The sequence below is a fragment of the Orcinus orca genome, chromosome X, assembly GCF_937001465.1.
Source record: "Orcinus orca chromosome X, mOrcOrc1.1, whole genome shotgun sequence".
Classification (NCBI taxonomy): Eukaryota; Metazoa; Chordata; class Mammalia; order Artiodactyla; family Delphinidae; genus Orcinus; species Orcinus orca.
In genome coordinates this window covers 100,047,569-100,066,528 of record NC_064580.1, presented here as the reverse complement: position 1 = coordinate 100,066,528, position 18,960 = coordinate 100,047,569, and the positions used below count along the sequence as shown (strand labels likewise).

Sequence of the window (18,960 nt, the reverse complement as noted above, 5' to 3'; positions counted from 1 at the left end):
GAGGAATTGAGGAGAGAGATTCACTGGACCTCAGTAAGAGAAATGGCATCCCCTTATGAGTTTATGAGACATAGAAAAAGAAACAGCATCGTGTTGATTCAGCCTGGCTAGCTAATTGAAGGAAGACTTAAATGCTGGAGTCTCAGAGGAAAAGCTTTCATAATCCTGAGTCAAACGTGTGGGATCCAGCATAGTAAGGTGGAAGTGCACTAGACTGGGAATCTCATCTCTGTTCTACTTCCAGCTCTGTTACTAACTTGCTGTGTAATCTTGGGTAAGTCTGAGTTTTACTTCCCAATATATGAAGGAGGATTGGACTAGCATTGCCTCCAATATACTTGCTGGCTCTAACAGTTTGTTCCCAAGGTTCCATTATGTAATAATCGAAGCCTACCAACATGAGAACACTACAAATGGAACAGGTAAGATGAAGAGGGTGGAGCAGGGAGAGAGGGTCTGTCCTGCTTAATTAATTTATGTAGGAGAAAAGAAAGGTAATCCCTGACTGTTGGGGTAAGTGACCTTTAATGCTTAACTTCCTGTGAAATTGTTGGTTTTAGGAATATAGACTCAAAGAGAAGTGTAGAACTGCAAGTAGTGATGTTTCATTGAAGGGAGAGTATTTTTTGATTGAATGGATATGTGGAGACATGAATCCTTTTAGTTTCAATCATAAACTATTAGTTTAGTTTCAATCATAAACTATTATTCTTCAATAATAAAAAGATGAATAAATTGTATTCTGTGACAGTGAAGTGCTCTTTTAAGAAAGAGGTGGTAAATTCAGATTTGTCCTTACTGTATGTGGTGTGAAAATGGTTTGGAGACAGGAAAAACTGGATAAGGAGACCCCTGATGATGAGATCCTCAATTTAGGAAGGGGAGATTGGATGGGAGAGGCAGGAGTTGAGGCAAACTCTCAGGTTTCTGCTTTGGGCAACTGGGAAGATGATGGTGCCATTTACTGATATAGGAAATAACAGGGAAGAGTAGAACGGATAGGAGAGTAGAAGATGATGATGATTTTAATATTTGAGAAGAAATGAAGCAAAGTTCTGAGTTATCTGAGGTTTTGGTGTAGATTCTGAGCTTTGTCATTATTCAGATAACTTTCAAATCCTGGTCATAGCATATGATGTGTAGAAAAGTGTGTGTGTGTGTGTGCGCGTGTGTGTGTGTGTGTGTGTGTGGCGGGGGTGGGGGTTGAAGGGATATGTTTGTTTGTTTTGCTTTTTTTTTTGCTCTCATAAGAAGAATGAGACTAAAATCCTCCTTTCCAATTATTTTGGTTCCAAACTTGATTTTTTTTCTGTTTAAATGGTTCAAAGGGGCACAGTTTTCACAAGTCTTGATAGAAAGCACACAGAGAGTTCCCAAATGTATTTTTAGTCACATTTAGTCCTTTTTGAGGTATGATAAATTTAAACTGCTATATTTTTCCTTCTTAGAGTAGAAATTTGAAGGTATTAAATCTTGGAGAAATGGCTTTCATTCATTTGGATATCAGATGCCTGTATACCCTTCTTCTTTGCACAGCATTCGGCTCTACTTTGTCTTCAAATGCTGAGATAAAAGGTAAACCAAGAATGGAGTAGTTTTAAAATTAGGGATATTAACTGCCTTTTCAACCTACCCTATGAAAAGTGCATAACAAGTAGATGGCTTGTTATTGGAAATATTTCAGGGAGTCCATACACAAAAGATATGTTCTTACTAGTCAGCCTCATGTATAAGGTAACTGATGATAATAAACATTTTGTGGGATAAAAGCCAAACTAAAAGACACTTTCCATACCTTTCTGTGTAGTCTTTTCTAACAAAGAAGTTAATTATCCGAAACCTCATTGCCTGGTACCCAACTAACTGAAAACTTTCCTTTATTACTATCCTTAACTTTTAAGACAATTAGATAAATTTTCAAAATACAGAGATTTAAAATAAAATTTTAAAATAATTACAGAATTATTAAATCATGTCTAATGAACTTTTCATTGCAGAAGGTAATTAGAACAATGCATTTAACAAAGATTTCTAATCATAAAAGTTGAAACAATAGTATTGTCATTTCATCCTCAATAGAAACCTTCTTTATTGGTTCATGCAGGTCCCATTTCAAATCATTATTTGTGCCACCGTTTCTTTCTGTTGATTCTTTTCCTCACCTCAACAAGTAATATGAAGTGAAGTATTAAAATGAACAACAGGGCAGAAATGAGAGGAAATTGTTAGCAGAAAGGCAACATGAGGACAGTACTATAGTACTAGATTTGCTAGTAGGTTTAGTAAGTTTATAGAATAATTTGTTTGTTTTTATTGCTTTTTAAATCACCAGATGAGGGAGCCATTGCCTCCCACTGCCCCCACCCCCTCAAAATAAAACAGGCTGTTTCCTGTCACTCTACTCAGCTGCCTGCCACTTTTTCTTGAGCCCTTCCAAAGAGTGGCTCTGGTTTGCCATGTTCTACAAATACCTCTGAACTTCAGTTGACTAGAGGATTCAATTATCCTGAATGGACCAACAAGATCTGCCTGTTCTCCTAATTCTTAAGGCGCTTAGCCATAGTAGTCATATTTTATATTTTCTATCCCTTTTTTCGTGTGGGCCATGATGTTATTTACATATGGTAAACACAGGATTAATACTGACTGATTCTTGCTATGAGAGAGATTTAGGTAATAAAGTGTTCCCATCCTAGACTAAATTCTTGTCTATATGACCACAGAGATAACTCCATGTTGAATTTCTTATTTCCATGAAAACTTATTACCTAGCTTGGCTAAGTCACATTTTACATATGCAATTCCTTAAAGAAGGGACAACTATGTAGCAGTAACCTAGATTTTTAAAAACAGCTTTATTGAGATACAATTTAAAGGATATAAAACTTACCCTTTTAAAGTATACTGGGCAGTGGTTTTTAGTATATTCACAAAGTTGTGTAACAGCCACAACTATCAAATTCCAGAATAGTTACATTACCACCAAAAGAAACCCCAAATCCATTCAGTAGTGACATCTCATTCTCCCCTCCCTCCAGCCCCTGGCAACCACTAATCGATTTTCTGTCCCTATGGATTTGTCTATTCTGATATTTCACATAAATGGAATCATACAATATGTGGTCTTTTGTGGCTGGCTTCTTTCACTTAGCTTAATGTTTTCAAGGTTCATTCATGTAGCATGTATCAGTATTTCATTCTTTCTTATGGCTGGATAATATTCCATTGTATGGATATATCACAGTTTATCCATTCATCAGTTGATGGACATATGGAAGTAATCTAGATTTGGCAATCTTTGTCATAAGATACAGGATAAAAATTAAAATATCTTATTGATTTTTTTCAGTTAATCCTCCTCAGGATTTTGAAATAGTGGATCCTGGATATTTAGGCTATCTCTATTTGCAATGGCAACCTCCACTGTCTCTGGATAACTTTAAGGAATGCACAGTAGAATATGAATTAAAGTATCGAAACATTGGTAGTGCAAGCTGGAAGGTAAGTAAAGCATGCACTTAAGATATTGGAATGATTATTAGTTTTCTTGTGATTCCTGATGTCAGTGTCTACTTTTATTCCTGTATCTCAATAGCTATTATTAAGATATAAGCTGCATGCTAATGAGAACCTACTGTATAGCACAGGGAACTCTAACTCGCTGCTCTGTGGTGACCTAAATGGGAAGGAAATCCAGAAAAGAGGGGGTATACGTATACAGCTGAATCACTTTGCTGTACAGCAGAAACTGACACAGCAGTGTAAAGCAACTATACTCCAATAAAAAAAAAAAAAAAAAGAATATTCTTCACAGTTTTACCACATTTTCCTCCTGAGTTATCTAGGCATAAAATGGCAATTCTTTTATTTGTATTGGAAAAGAGTGGACATTTCAGTTATTTCTGAAATAGTAATTACAATGTCCATTGCATTAAATCAGCTTTTGATTGATTTATGACTCATTAAAGTATTGTATCATGGAATAAAAGTTCTTAAGAAAAAAAAAATAATAAGCTGCATGCCTGCTGCTATCTCCTGTGCATCCTGCAACATCTGTTTTCACCCCACCCAGTATTAAGTCTACCATTGGAAATACAGGAAAAAAGAAAACTTGGTCCCATAGAATACGGACTTGAAGAGTACTTACACATTTTACCATATTTCAGAGTTACTTATATACCTGTATATGGGTCTTATATATGCTACTGGGCTATGTGAGCTTTTGCTCTGTAGGAATCAAGCCTTATTTATCTTTGTACTCTCCCTACAGAACACAGCATGGTTCTGTGCATATATTGTATTAAGTGCTCAGTGAAGGTTTACTGAATTAACTATTTACATAGTCAACAAGCATGTTTATTCAAAGATTTTGGTTGTACAAGGCATTCTGTTACCTTCCTAATTCAGCTAGGTAGTTTCAAGGGACAATTCAAATCAAACATTCATTGTGCAACTTTTTTCTCCAAACACTCCACTAGCTAGGTATCGGTAATAGAAGGATAAATGATACATGATTTTAGTCCTTCAGGAGGTCGCACTTTGTCTGGCTTTCTTCAGTTACCTCCAAGATTTTATATGATTCCTGAAGAGTTCATATGATATTTGAAATGTGATAAATTGTCATGTAATAGGCATATGGTACATGAAAATTCTCTCTCAATTTCAACTTGACGGTTATAGCTCAAAAGTTCCTCCCATAGAGCCTTTTTTTTTTCCCAGAATTTTTTTTAATGAGATGCTAAGATTCAAATGATCTCATCAAATGATATAATATGCAGAAGTGAACTCTGCCAGAAATATATCTGGGACATTTTATCAGATAATCATCAGGAATTTCTTAGATATTGGGAACTCTCCAGGGTGTTAATGACTTTTTAGCCTTATTAATGTGGCTCATGATACCATTATTGTTTTAAGCTTAACTTTGTCTCATCTTTTTATCAAACAGACCATCATTACTAAGAATCTACATTACAAAGATGGGTTTGATCTTAACAAAGGTGTTGAAGCAAAGATACACACACTTCTGCTAGGGCAATGCACAAATGGATCAGAAGTTCAAAGTTCATGGTCAGAAGCTACTTATTGGATATCACCACAAGGTTAAAACAAAGCTCTCTTTTCATATTTAATACTTTCAGAACAATCTATATGGGAAGTAAGTCCCTTAACCTTTATACATCAGATGACATGTACAATTGAGAATGTGGCACAAAAGAGAATCCTTCTTAGGAGTGGGTGACTGGCCTTTTTGAATTCTTTATATCAGCAAACACATGTGGCAAAACCTACATCTTATTAGGTTAATATAGTTCCCAGTTTGGGGCTCATATTAGTAAATATGCATGTGACTATTTATGCAACTGCTCAGAGCATCCTAGAATTATTAATTTAGTACTTTTGCATATGCTTACACTAGTACCAGTAAATAAGCCCTCAAAAGTTTTTGATTTTTCATGTCCCACTTACAGTGAAGTGATTTGCAACAACTTCCTTTTGGAATATTCCTGATTATGTTGATTGCTAAATCAAGTGGAGAGGTCAAAGGAAATGAAATAAAATTGCATAGTTATTTCCCATATGATTCATCGTCATGTCTTTCAAGCATTCACAGTTTTTTCATTTCTTAGGAAATCTGGAAACTAAAATTCAGGATATGGATTGTGTATATTACAACCGGCAACATTTACTTTGCTCTTGGAAACCTGGCATGTGTGTCCATTCTGATACCAATTACAACTTGTTTTATTGGTAAGTATTTTTATAATAAGAATTCCATATTAGGAAGATATCTATCAAAATTAATTCACAGTATGAGTAACTGTATTTTCATTAAATTAAATTCATTATATCTTTTCAGAGTTGTATTTATGATGAAGTTTATTTACAATTATTTGGGATTATCAATGGGAGTAAGTAGGTTTAGGCTGTAGCTACTAGAAGGCACTCTATGGGCGATAATAAGGAATGCAGTCATTGTTTCTGTACTGGATTAAATATTTTGTATCTTTTAGATAGATGGAGTTATAACCTAAAAAGTTTTGGCATATTTCATATTCTTGCCTTTTGATCCTTTTTCTGACTTCCCTACGTTTGTTAACTGTCACTAAGGCTTTTAAACTTACAACCATCTTGAATCTTCTATCTCCTTCATTCCTTAATTTTTTCATGGTAACATTAATCACCATAATCAACAATGACACTGCTTTGCAAGGTCTCACATCTGTTCTTTACTTCCCATTTCTACTGTAAGAACTCTTCTTCAGGCTTACCTCGTTCCACACCTGGATGATTGCCATAGCCTCCCAAATGATGGTCTCTCTGCTTCTAGTCTCTCCCCTTCCTATTCATTCTGCACACTGTAGCCAGATTTATCTTCCTATTCTTCTATTTTCATATGCCATTCTTTTGCTCAAAAACTTGCCGTGGCTACTCATTGCCTCCAGGATAAAGTCTAGGCCATTCAAGTCTCTGCCTCACTGCATCACTGCCTTTCCAACATTACCTTCTACTACCACCAATGTGAATGTTCTGCTCCATTTAGACCCATCTCTACATATTTTTCTATCCATGTTATGATTGATCTTTTATGCCTTTGTGTGCATTGGTACCTAGAATATCATCTGACTGTCTCTTTCACTAACCCTTATCCATCCTTCAAGACCCACTTGGTATTCAATTTCATTAACCCTTTACTGCTCACATTAGCTTCCGTTCAGTTTTTCTCTGAACTATTACTTATTATAGTTCTTAACTACTTATTGTCTAGATGACCTTTAAATTTTTGTCTCCTTCCTCTCTTAAATTTTTAAGAGATTGGTGGGCACAAACTATTTCTGATACTTCTCTTGACCGTCTCTGCTGTGCTATGCCCATAGTAGATTATCGCTAAATAGTCATTAAATGAATGAACCAAATGATGATAATAACATCGGTAAGTTGATAGACAAGTATCAGAACTTATGCATTTTTAAATAACAGAAAAAACAAGAGAGGACAAAGCATTACTCTTTGTTGAGTCTCAGGCACAAATTATCATGGTGTTTTTCTTTAGAAAATTACAATGTATAAGCAATAAGGTATAAGCTATTAACAATCTCCTGAGTACTGGGTTCTAATCCATATTATGGCATCACTTAACTTAGTGGTCTCGGGCAAACAATTTCTTGTTTTGGGGTCTCAGTTTCCTCATCTGGAATTGGATGGGTCAATTTCTAAGTTCTAATTTATTTTTTAATTAAATAAATTCAATAAATATTAAGCAATTATTAAATGCCAGGCATTGTTCTAGATAAAAGGAAGTATGAATAAGGCAAAGTCCCTGCCCTCTTGTTCATTGTAGCTCATGTTTAACATAACTTTATCCTCACCTTAGTAAAGTAGAGAGGAATAAATATTGACATTTTAGAGACTGGAAAATAAGGGTACCGTGAGGCTTTCCACTGGCATAAAGTAAATTATGTAAAGTCCAGCCTAGAAGGCAAATATCCCAAACTCTAACCAGGTGAACTAAACCAGAGAGTACAATTTTGCAGACTTGGCCTAAAATAAATACTTGGCATAAAGTGAATTCAGTAGAGTCCTGATATTTGTACCAGCACCTTATCAGCTGCTAGATTAGCCTCATTGCAAACGGGATTTTGGCTGCTTTTAAGATAATGTCAATTTGTATTACAAGTTATTCTTTAGGAAAATAAACCAGGCATTTGTTCCTTTGGAAATCAGTAGGGAAATTCTCCCCTAATTCCCATTAGCTTTATTACCGAAAAGAGGTTAACTTTCAATGATATGGCAACATTTCTTGTCTAGGAGAATGGGAAGTTAGATATTTACTTGCCAAACAACTCCTCTTTTTCTTTTTGAGCCCCTGTTGGCTTTTCTGAGGTTTATCTCTTGATGTGTATTATATCCTCAGAGGATTTTAATTCATTTTATTAAACATAATGATATTTTGTAAGTCTGCTTTTATTTTTTGTCAAAAAATTTTCTCTTAAATTTTAAAAATTTTATATATCTTTTATATTTAATTTTTGTTTTATATTGGAGTATAGTTGATTTACAATGTTGTGTTAGTTTCAAGTGTACAGCAAAGTGATTCAGTTATACATATACATATATCCGTTCCTTTTCAGACTCTTTTTCCATATAAGTTATTACAGAATATTGAGTAGAGTTCCCTGTGCTATATAGTAGGTAATTGTTGATTTTCTATTTTATATATAGTAGTGTGCATATGTTAATCCCAAACTCCTAATTTATCCCTTCCCCCTTTGGTAACCATAAGTTTGTTTTTGAAGTCTGTGAGTCTGTTTCTGTTTTGTAAATAAGTTCATTTGTATCATTTTTTTAGATTCCACATATAAGTGATATCATATGATATTTGTCTTTCTCTGTCTGGCTTACTTCACTTAGTATGATAATCTCCAGGTCCATCCATGTTGCTGCAAATGGCATTATTTCATTCTTTTTTTTTATGACTGAGTAATATTCCATTGTATATATGTACCACATCTTCTTTATCCATTCCTCTGTTGATGGACATTTAGGTTGCTTCCATGTCTTGGCTACTGTAAATAGTGCTGCTGTGAACATTGGAGTGCATGTATCTTTTTGAATTAGTTTTCTCCAGCTGTATGCCTGGAGTGGGATTGCTGGATCATATGGTAGTTCTATTTTTAGTTTTTTAAAGAACCTCCATACTGTTTTCCATAGTGGTTGTACCAATTTACATTCCTACCAACAGTGTGGGAGGGTTCCCTTTACTCCACACCCTCTCCAGCATTTATTGTTTGTAGACATTTTGATGATGGCCATTCTGAGTAGTGTGGGGTGATACCTCATTGTAGTTTTGATTTGCATTTCTCTAATAATTAGCGATGTTGAGCATCTTTGCATGTGCTTTTTGGCCATCTTGTAAGTCTGCTTTTAAATCTGTTTTCTTATTAAAAAATCTGTTTTCTTCTAATAAGTTCTCCAGTACAATAGAAAAAAAGCAGTATCATTTAGGATTATCAATATAAACCCCATATTTTCTTAATAGGAATCTTATTCTTCGATTCTCAAATCCTGTTCATTAGTCAACATAACCCAAGTATATGAGTAAGAATTCTTGCCTTATATCTGAGATTTTATAAAGACTCCCACCAGATTGTAAGCTCTGTAAAATCATGGCCTATCTCTACTTTCCTTACTATTGTAGCCCTAGCACTTATCATAGGATCTGGCACATAGTTGGTGCTCAATGAGTATTGTATGTTATTAAATGATTTTTTTATTTACCTAGTATCTTACAATAATTGAAAATTGAATACCATGCTACTAGAAGATATTGGTAAACACAGTTCTTACAACACTTCTTTTCACAGGTATGAGGGCTTGGACCATGTGTTACAGTGTGCTGATTACATCAAGGCTAACGGAAAAAATATTGGATGCATATTTCCCTACTTGGAGTCATCAGACTGTAAAGATTTCTACATCTGTGTTAATGGATCATCAGAATCCCAAGTTATCAGACCCAGCTATTTCATTTTTCACCTTCAAAATATAGGTGAGGTAAACAAACAACTTCAGAATGTTTCCAGTTTAGGCCATTTACAATTGACCATGTGGAAGAGAAGAGATAGAGATAGAGATAAAGGAGATACCTACAGAAATGCAAAGCCAGAAAACTGGGGGCCAACAGAGTATGAGGAAGCACTGATTAAATATGAAAGTATGGAAGATAAGGAATTGAATGAGTATAAAGTATCATTTTCATTTAGAACTCACAATTTGTTTCCCAGCTTGAGTCTCTCTGCTATAAAGTATTTTTTTTTTTTTTTTTTTTTTTTTTTTTTTTTTTGTGGTACGTGGACCTCTCACTGTTGTGGCCTCTCCCGTTGTGGAGCACAGGCTCCCGACGCGCAGGCTCAGCGGCCATGGCTCACGGGCCCAGCTGCTCCGCGGCATGTGGGATCTTCCCAGACCGGGGCACGAACCCGTGTCCCCTGCATCGGCAGGCGGACTCTCAACCACTGCGCCACCAGGGAAGCCCCTGCTATAAAGTATTTTTGTCCAGTGTTGGTGATGGAGTAATTATGGAATCACTTATTCCAGGCCTCAATAGGCAAATGGGTGGATATTTTCTGAGTTTGTGTTCTCAGTCCTAACAGTTATGAGAATGACAGGTTCTAGGGTCAGCCATACCTGGGTCTGAATCTTGAATTTACCACTTTCTAGCTGTATGACTTTGGGCGAGTTACTTTTAACGTGTTTCAATTCCCTTATCAGTAAAATGAGGATAATAGAGGACCACCTCATAGATTTATTGTGAGACATGAATAAGTTTATGATGTAACATTCCTGGTTCACTGCCTGACACATCATAAGCTCTAAATAAGAATTAGCTATTAATAAAAATAGTAGTAGTAATATGTTGTGGTAGTTGTTTCTAGTGTTATAAAATGGAAAAATGACTGTAATGATTTGGATCATCTAACTTTTCTCTTGGACTTAAATGTTTGTCAATATGTGACTTATCAAAAAATGAGTTCCCCAAATAACCAGGTTTCTTAATAAACTAATCTTGGTTGGCAAGCAGCTTTGATTTTAATTCTCATTATAGTGAATAGTCTTGAGCCACCTAATTTATCCTGGAGGCTTCTGTTAGTAAGTGTCCCTAGCTTTTGATAAGGGCCACTGCTAAACTTTAATAACCTCCATGTTGAAATTATTTCCTTCTGCTTTTCAGTTAAACCTTTGCCACCAGACGACCTTAGTCTTACTGTGAAGAATTCAGAGGAAATTAACCTGAAGTGGAGCATTCCCAAAGGACCTATTCCAGCAAAGTGTTTCATTTATGAAATTGAATTCATAGAAGATGATACTGCCTGGGTGGTATGGATATTGCGTTTATTTGAGAAAATCATGAACATAGCCTTTTAAATAAAATGGCAAACATAAGAACCAAAATCAGTTGCTATCCACATGAAGAATAGAACATGACATGTACCTTAGTTTAACTTCCAGAAAACCAAATAATCAAATAATCTAGTGGACAAAAGAAAGATGCTTGCAGTCTGAAAGTATTATCAATCAATTATACCAATTTTAAAGCTACATAGGTCCTTAGAGATAATCTAGTCACTTGTTTCCAATATTATGTCAAAAAATTAAAGTTGTCAAGCACATGCATAAGACGGATTGCGAAGAGGCCTCATGTAAAAAGAACACAAAGCAAGAAGCACAAACAAACATAAAAACCACTTCTTGAGGAGCAACTATCAGGTCAAAATCAGAATAGAGCCTGGCAGGGCTACCAGAGAATTGCTTGTAGCAGGGAAGAGAGGATAACTGGGGAAGTAAGCCATGGTTCCAAGACTGATTACCCCCCAGCGCCAGCAATGTGATGATGCCTTTAGCCCCACTGCGTTATATGTTAATTTTATTCATTGGTTTCCAACTTAGGGAGTGGTGGAGACAAGTAGGTGAGCCATTATTTCTAATCAATTCATTTCACTTACAGATGAGAAAACTGGGAGTTGAATATATTTACAAGTCCCAAGGAAGTGAGTTGACTTACAATCAAATTACACAGCTAGAACTAGAATCCAGATCTTATTCCCAGTCCACTTTAACCTACATTACATTGTGCTGTCTCCCAAGAAAAGTTACAACAAAAGAAAAGCTGGTATTTTGGATGAGAAACACTCTTCAGCTCTTTGAGATGCAAAATTTAAGTAATCACTTCAGTGATTTTTTTTCTTTTGGTTGTTTTGAGATCATCCAGCCTTGTGTATTCTCATATTGGAAGGGGTAGTTTCATGCCAAGCCCTGAGCACTATTACACTGGTCTTATGATGATTAACCAAAATAAGAATAAGGGAAAAAAGAAGCTTTGTGTATATGAACTCTACAGTTTCCATAGAAACAACATTCACATGATGACTCTTTTTGCTAACTCAGTATATATAGCATTTTCCAATTTATGGAATCTGGGAAATTTGACACTAATCCAAAATGGGTGTCATAAGCACCAAAACTACCTAGGAACTTTGCCCTGTCACACATGCCCTTTACTACTAGTAATCCATTATCACTATAGAAAAAAATTTAAATATAAATAAAGAAGAAAAATGAAAAATAAAACACCATACAGAGAGATAACCACTGTTAGGATTTTGGTATATACCTTTCTAGTCATTTGATGCATTTCTTTCATGTAACAAAACCCACTTAGAAAATGACAAATCAAATGGGGTGTGGCTAGCTGCAGTTAGATCAAATAATGATATCTCATTTTTACCTTGGCTTTCAGACTACCACAGTTGAAAATGAAATAAACATCACAAGAACATCAAATGAAAGCCACGAATTATGCTTTTTAGTAAGGAGCAAAGTAAATATTTATTGCTCAGATGATGGAATATGGAGTGAGTGGAGTGATGAACAATGCTGGAAAGGTATAAGATAAAATAACAGTAACTAGAGTATTTCTAGCACTGTTTGAGGAAGAAGATGCCTTACTGGATGTCATAGGTCACTACAGTTCAGTGACACTGGTTATGAAGGTCATAGGGTCAAATCTTCATTATTTTTTTATTGAAGTATGAGTTATAGGTGTACAATATAGTGATTCACAATTTTTAAAGGTTATATATACTCCATTTATAGTTATTATAAAATATTGGCTATATTCCATATTTTTATAGATGTCTATAACATTAATTGAGCTGTATCTTTTCCACATTCCAAGAGTTAATAGATTCTGTTTGATTCTTCCTACTTTCATTTGACAAACTAATCTTACCTGTTTTGCCTTGATTTTACTAGTGGATTACTTTCCAGTGGTAGTCTTAGCTCCAAAGTATGGTGGCACTATTCTTGAGCTTCTTATATACTAACTAGATGTTAACCAAATCTGCGTGTATTAGTACCAATTGTAGTCGTACATTTACTCTGAAGTTTTACTTACAAGTATATATGTACTTTATCAGAATCTTGACATTATTGTGTGCCTTCTTTATATGGTTTGAAAAACTATGTGCTCATTATTCAAATTTTTTATAGTCTGTGCCTTTTCCCTATTGAGAGTTAAAGGAATCCATTTATACAATTTTAGAAAGAAGGAACAATCATAAAATATGTTGACATGGTTATTGAAGAAAATATATTTAAAAAAGAACAGTAACTAAACTATTGGCTAGCAAAATAATTTTCTCTCAGTGTATTTTGTAATTATGGAAGTCAAAATACTCTTGCATATAGTCTATAAACAGAGAAGATAAATTAGCAATCACCACAATCGAACATAGATTTATGGAAAATCTAATGTTCAGTTTTAACTAGTTTAAGAGTCTTGTTATAGTTCAGTCATCAACATCTTGTTTTTCTGACTGTCAGTAAAGAGAATATGCTAGTTCTTTGCGGGGAAGCCTATTTTAATCAATATTTTCCTATGCTTTCAATTTTCAAGAGAACAAATCTTAAAGCAAGGATAGGTAGCATACACTTGTTTTTGAGTGTCTGGTACTGTGCCTAATGAATATTTTTCTAATTAATATGTCATCATTAGTAAAATGAACATTCCGTTCACTTCCAACACTGATTTAAAGTGACTTATGATAAAAGACATGTTTAAATTAAATATATTTGGGATTGACGTGTACACACTGCTATATTTAAAATAGATAACCAACGAGGACCTACTGTATAGCACAGGGAACTCTGCTCAGTACTCTGTAATAACCTAAATGGGAAAAGAATTTGAAAAAGAATAGATACATGTATATGTATAACTGAATCACTTTGCTGTACACCTGAAACTAATACAACATTGTTAATCAACTAGACTCCAATATAAAATTAAAAATTAAAAAAAGAAAATAAACTTTCATAGAAGACAAAAAATAGCAATATAAACTAAAAAATCTTGAGAATGAGGCAAAATATTATTGTACTTCACAGTATACTGGCTTTATCAATAGAAAATATTAATAGTTGTTTGAAATTGAAGGAGATTAACTCAGCATTGTTCTTTCACATAAAGGTATATAAATACATATACAGATATAGATGCAAACATAATGGCATTTCTATCAATCATCTCCTTTTATGTTGTTCCATTATAATAGAATTTGTGTTTGACTGTAATCTCCCTATTAATATAGTGGTATCATTGTTCTCTTTCATACACGAAATATTTATTAAGCACTTACTATGTGTCAGACTCTTTCAGGCACTGGAGATATAGCAGTAAAAAAAAAATCCTTGTCCTCATGGAATTTATATTTTATTCCCAAGTTGAGTAGAGATAGACAATAAATAAAGAAGCCAAATATATCATATAATCAGGGCCATGGAGAAAAAATAGGAAGAGAGAGGAAGAACTCAATTAACTAAAGATATATGGAATCAGAAAGAATACTTACTTGTACTGTTTTTCATTTTTGTCACTAATATAAAAAATCTGGAGACTCTGTGGAACTGACATTGAGAAAGTCATGCCCTGAATTATATCTTGTTATTATTCAGTGCATGGTTTAAAGTAGATATGGTGAGTTTTTAGGCATATCCTCAAAATATACATCCTTTTATGTATTTTATATGCAATCTTTTTTTTTAAATTGAAGAATAGTTGATTTACAATGTTGTTTTTTTGTTTTTTGTTTTTGTTTTTTTAATTTTTTTAAATATACACTTAACCATGTTATTTATGACAGATTTCTTTTGCCCAGATGGGTATCTCTTGGTAGAATCTTAATAAATTTCAGATTAGGAACAACGACTTTCCTGAGATGCATGTGGTCTTTAGTTCTTTTGGACATTTCTTATTGGATGTTTTAAGTTATAGAAAAATAGCACAATAATTTTTTTTGGAAATGACTATAAGATTAACTCTACTGAAACTTCACAAAAGAAGCCTGTTTTCCCACTGTTAATTTTGCATGCCAAAAAACTTACGTTATTAGTCATTTCTCTGGATCATATCGTTGCAATTCTTAACTGAACTGAGCCTATGAATTTGGTAATTTTCTAGTAGAAAATAAGATCCCAAGGGACTAGGACAAAGAAAAATGTGGGGTTGGAGGTAGGTTTGAGTATAGATATAGGCCTAGGATTCAAAGTGTTCCATAGTATTTCAAAACATGTGGGAGATACTAGTTTTAGAAGGACAAGCTTTGTGTACTTTTTAAGTTTATCTAGTGATTGCTCATTTCTTGCTATGCAGACGAACCATTAAAACTTCATCCCTAAAAAAAGAAAAGAAAAAAAAGAAGAGAAAAACCTCATCTCTTTAGGATCCAGAATGTGAGGCAACTTTAAAAACATGACCTTTAAAGACTAGCTCCATTATTTGCACTGAGACTTTTATTGAAGACCTGCTTTCACTCACTACATCATTGTATGATATAATGTAAACATTTGAGTTATTGAGAGTTAAGAGATACATACACAAGACATGTTTATCTAATCACTTGGCTAATGTTTTATCGTTTTGTTATTATGAAAAATTCGCAAGGTCAAATTTTAAACAAAATCATATAAGAAAATAAGAATGGGGCTTTAGGTAGTTATTTTTCTAAGCAAAATAAAGAGCTGTCACAGTTCAGTAAAGTAGTACAGCAAAAAAGTGCACAAATGAAAGGAATGCTGTTCTCAAGCATCACTATGGTATCTAGCTACTGGCAAATATGGCAGAAGTTGCCAAGTTTGACTCAGTTCTTCACCATTTACTAGTTTACTTATAGAATAATTCAGTTTTTAAAATAATTGTACACATCTAACCCTTCCCCCCTTTTTGGTGATTTTAATCCTAGGTAACACATGGAAGGAAACCTTAATATTTTTCATGATACCATTGGCTTTTGTCTCATTACTTGTTTTGTTAATAACTTGCCTTATTTTGTATAAGCAAAAAAGTTTGCTGAAAACGGTAAGTTGTGTGACATTACAATGTTTAGTCTGAGATAGTAGATAAAAAATATTTTGCATTTAGAACTGATGGGCCTACATTTTATAATTTTGCCTGTACACTGTGAGTGTTCATTGATGTTGTGTAGACTATGATAAAGTCTTCAGGGAAAGTACAGTCATTTAAAAAATCAACCCTAAAAAGCTACGTTTTGGGGTGGATTTACTTTTGAATGGAATATAAGAATAATGTTGTAGAACATGAAACACTATTTACCTCTAGATAAAGGAAAAATATGAGAATTACAGGAGAAAAGCAGGATTGGGGAAAGGAAAGAGTGACTTAAAATGGACATAGACTGAGATATACTACTAGTGTGCCACAGGCAAAAGATCACAAAGATTAAAAAAACTTGGTGCGTACCCTCCAAGAGCTCACACTCTAGTTGGAGGAGCTAGAATCTATACAAAAAAATATAACCTTCATTATGAGCTGATTTTATCTGATTGCTTTTTGAGTTATACAGATAATGCCATAGAATTTCAGAAGATGGAGGGACCACTATGGGTTGGTGAGCTTTAAGGAGGAAGTGTGACTTGGAGAAAAAAAATATCTTAATGCCAGGTCTTTTAAAGATAAAGAGAACTGTGAATGTGTGTGAAATGTTTTGCTTTATTTCTCTGCTGAATGCTTTTTTGTCTATTTCTCTGAGTTATTAATCTAAGTGAAATAGTTTGTGTTATTAATGACTGTTAATAATGGAGCTCTTTCTTAATTTCAGATTTTTCATACCAAAAAAGAAGCTTCTTCTAATCAGGTGATACAGTGCTGACTCAGTAAATTCCAGGGTTATGGCCAAATGTTAAACAAGAGTCTTATCAAACTGAATTTTTTCCCCAAATGTTGAATAAATCTTATCTTGAAAGCATTGTTGTATTTAAATAAGCATTAGATTATTAAAATCCTCAACTAGTAGCAAATTATCTGAATCCTATTAACAGATTTTTTTCTTGTTAAAAAACAAAGTTCAACCAATTAAATTGACAATCTAATTGGCTTTATTAGATGATTGTGAATCAGGCAGTATCCCATCTAGCAAGTAGAAGGGTGCTCTGAGGGGTTGTACAAAATAAAAGGTTTTTATAGGAAGAAGGATGGGACAAGGTCCTATTAGCAAAAGAAAAAAGAAAAGATTATTTTTAGACCAAGACATCTTTTCTGAGGGGGAAGGGAAAGGAAAGGGTTTTATCATGCAGATTGCCTCTTCTTCCTCTTAGGGGATGTAGAGGGCCCATGTGGCAGATGACCTCATTGGTGCTGACCAGAAAATTCCAGGCTGGTTGATTAAGATTACATTTCTGGGGAAGGTCAAAACTGCAGTTAGGTTAGTTGTTAAATCTAGGTTTGGTATCATGGGCTTTAGCACAAGTTATGCCTTTTTGGGCCTGTGGTTTTTCTCTTTAACATTCCTCAATCCAAGATGAGAGTGCTGCATGTAGAAAATTCAAGGGAGGGGTCAGAATCTAATCTGTGATGTATTCATAAAACAATGTGATTTTGTGACTTTCACTGAGCCATAGAGATATTGTCAAATCTTGGAAGATGAGATTCTAGTTTTTTTTAACATTGCACTTGGGATGAAATTATTCACCATGAATAAGGTTGTTTGGCTTTAAAAATAACCTGTGGAGAGGATTAATAAGAAGCAAGAAGTTTTAAATACATTCATAGTCTAAATGTGTGCTTCACGTTTCATCAAAAGGTGGGAAGAATGCAGTGCTTAAAAGGCTGAAAATAATGAAATGACTAGAGATCATATTCGAAATATTCAGATGTCACAAACTACACAATACAAGCCTGAGAGTTTCCTATACTAGTTGGCAGGCAGTATTTCCTACCTTCTGATGGTGTGATTTTTTTTTTTTTTTTTTAGTTCAGAGACCAAAAGGCACAAGCCTCTGAAATCAGTAAGAAGCCTTTCAAATTATATGCAAACTTCAGACTAATTGACAGTTGACTTCTAGGAGAAGACGTGGCAACCTAGTTATAGACAGTTACTTTAAAATTTAGAGAATAATGACCTACAGATTACAATCAAGTTTTAATTTGGATCAATATCTAATATTATTCATAATGGTTCTACTCTGTGGTCCACAGACCAATAGAGTGGGCATTACCTGGGAGCTTATTAGAAGAAATGCAGAATTCGGACCCCAACCCAGACACACTCAATTAGCAATCTGCATTTTAACAACATCCCCAGGTGATTCATTTGCACGTTCAATTTGAAAAACACTAATATATTGCAGTATTCTAGAATGAAAAAGACTAAAATAATATAATGGAGAGGTAAGCCCATGGGCAGAGTAACTATAGCTTTGACTATCATTGGCACTGATCATCTATCTCTAAAAGGGGAAAAAAGAGCTAAAACTGAGATGTAAACCAGAATACCATCCTCTACTATCACTTGTAATCAGTGATAGGATGCACCACCATTTCCTTAAGTAGACCTATCCTTGTTAAACATTAAAACCCCCAAGGTAATATGAATTAAGACATAACATGTTTGGCAAATTACTCTCAATTCAGGGCTTGCTAAAGTTGTTCTTAGTGTGTTAAGGGATTGTGGGGAGGAAGAAGGAGTGTGGAAGGGAGAGGTCATGGCTAGGCAGGGAAGATCGCAGGCAATCCCATCCTTGGAGGCTGAGTGGGTCTTTGGGACCTAGTATTTCAATTCCCCTGTTCAGAACGTGCATAGCAAGCTCTTCTAATCAAAGATTTCTGGAATCCCTGCCATAAACTTAGCAGTCCCTACCAGAATTGCCCCAATAAACTGGCTGTAACAACCATGTGGCACCAAATCTGGACAGAGCTGGACCTTGCAAAAGGACCCCTGGAACTCCTGGCCTGCTAGCTGTATAGGTTTATTAACCTTTAAGTAATGTGACCCCAAATTTTCTGAAATTGAATTTTTTGAAATTGAATTTTTTGAAATCGCTCTCTCATTTTTGTTTTGCATTATGATAGAGTTTTAAGGTACTGAATATTTCCCAAATGCTTGG

At 34.5% G+C, this 18,960-nt stretch overlaps 1 protein-coding gene across 2 annotated transcripts in view; it reads left to right on the top strand.

The window, feature by feature from the left end:
* IL13RA2 (interleukin 13 receptor subunit alpha 2) overlaps positions 1-16,807 on the top strand; it is a 67,126-nt gene extending 50,319 nt beyond the window's left edge. The window contains exons 3-11 of one of the 2 annotated variants that reach the window (XM_049704491.1): positions 1,449-1,575; positions 3,350-3,501; positions 4,949-5,102; positions 5,631-5,751; positions 9,366-9,550; positions 10,733-10,878; positions 12,299-12,443; positions 15,801-15,916; positions 16,677-16,807. In XM_049704491.1, coding sequence (XP_049560448.1) covers positions 1,482-1,575; positions 3,350-3,501; positions 4,949-5,102; positions 5,631-5,751; positions 9,366-9,550; positions 10,733-10,878; positions 12,299-12,443; positions 15,801-15,916; positions 16,677-16,727 — 1,164 coding nt within the window. In that variant the 5' untranslated portion in view covers positions 1,449-1,481 and the 3' untranslated portion in view covers positions 16,728-16,807. Of the gene's footprint in view, positions 1-1,195; positions 1,576-3,349; positions 3,502-4,948; positions 5,103-5,630; positions 5,752-9,365; positions 9,551-10,732; positions 10,879-12,298; positions 12,444-15,800; positions 15,917-16,676 lie in introns of those variants that run through there. The other variant, XM_033413341.2, reaches the window with a different exon arrangement.
* Positions 16,808-18,960: the final 2,153 nt, after the last annotated feature.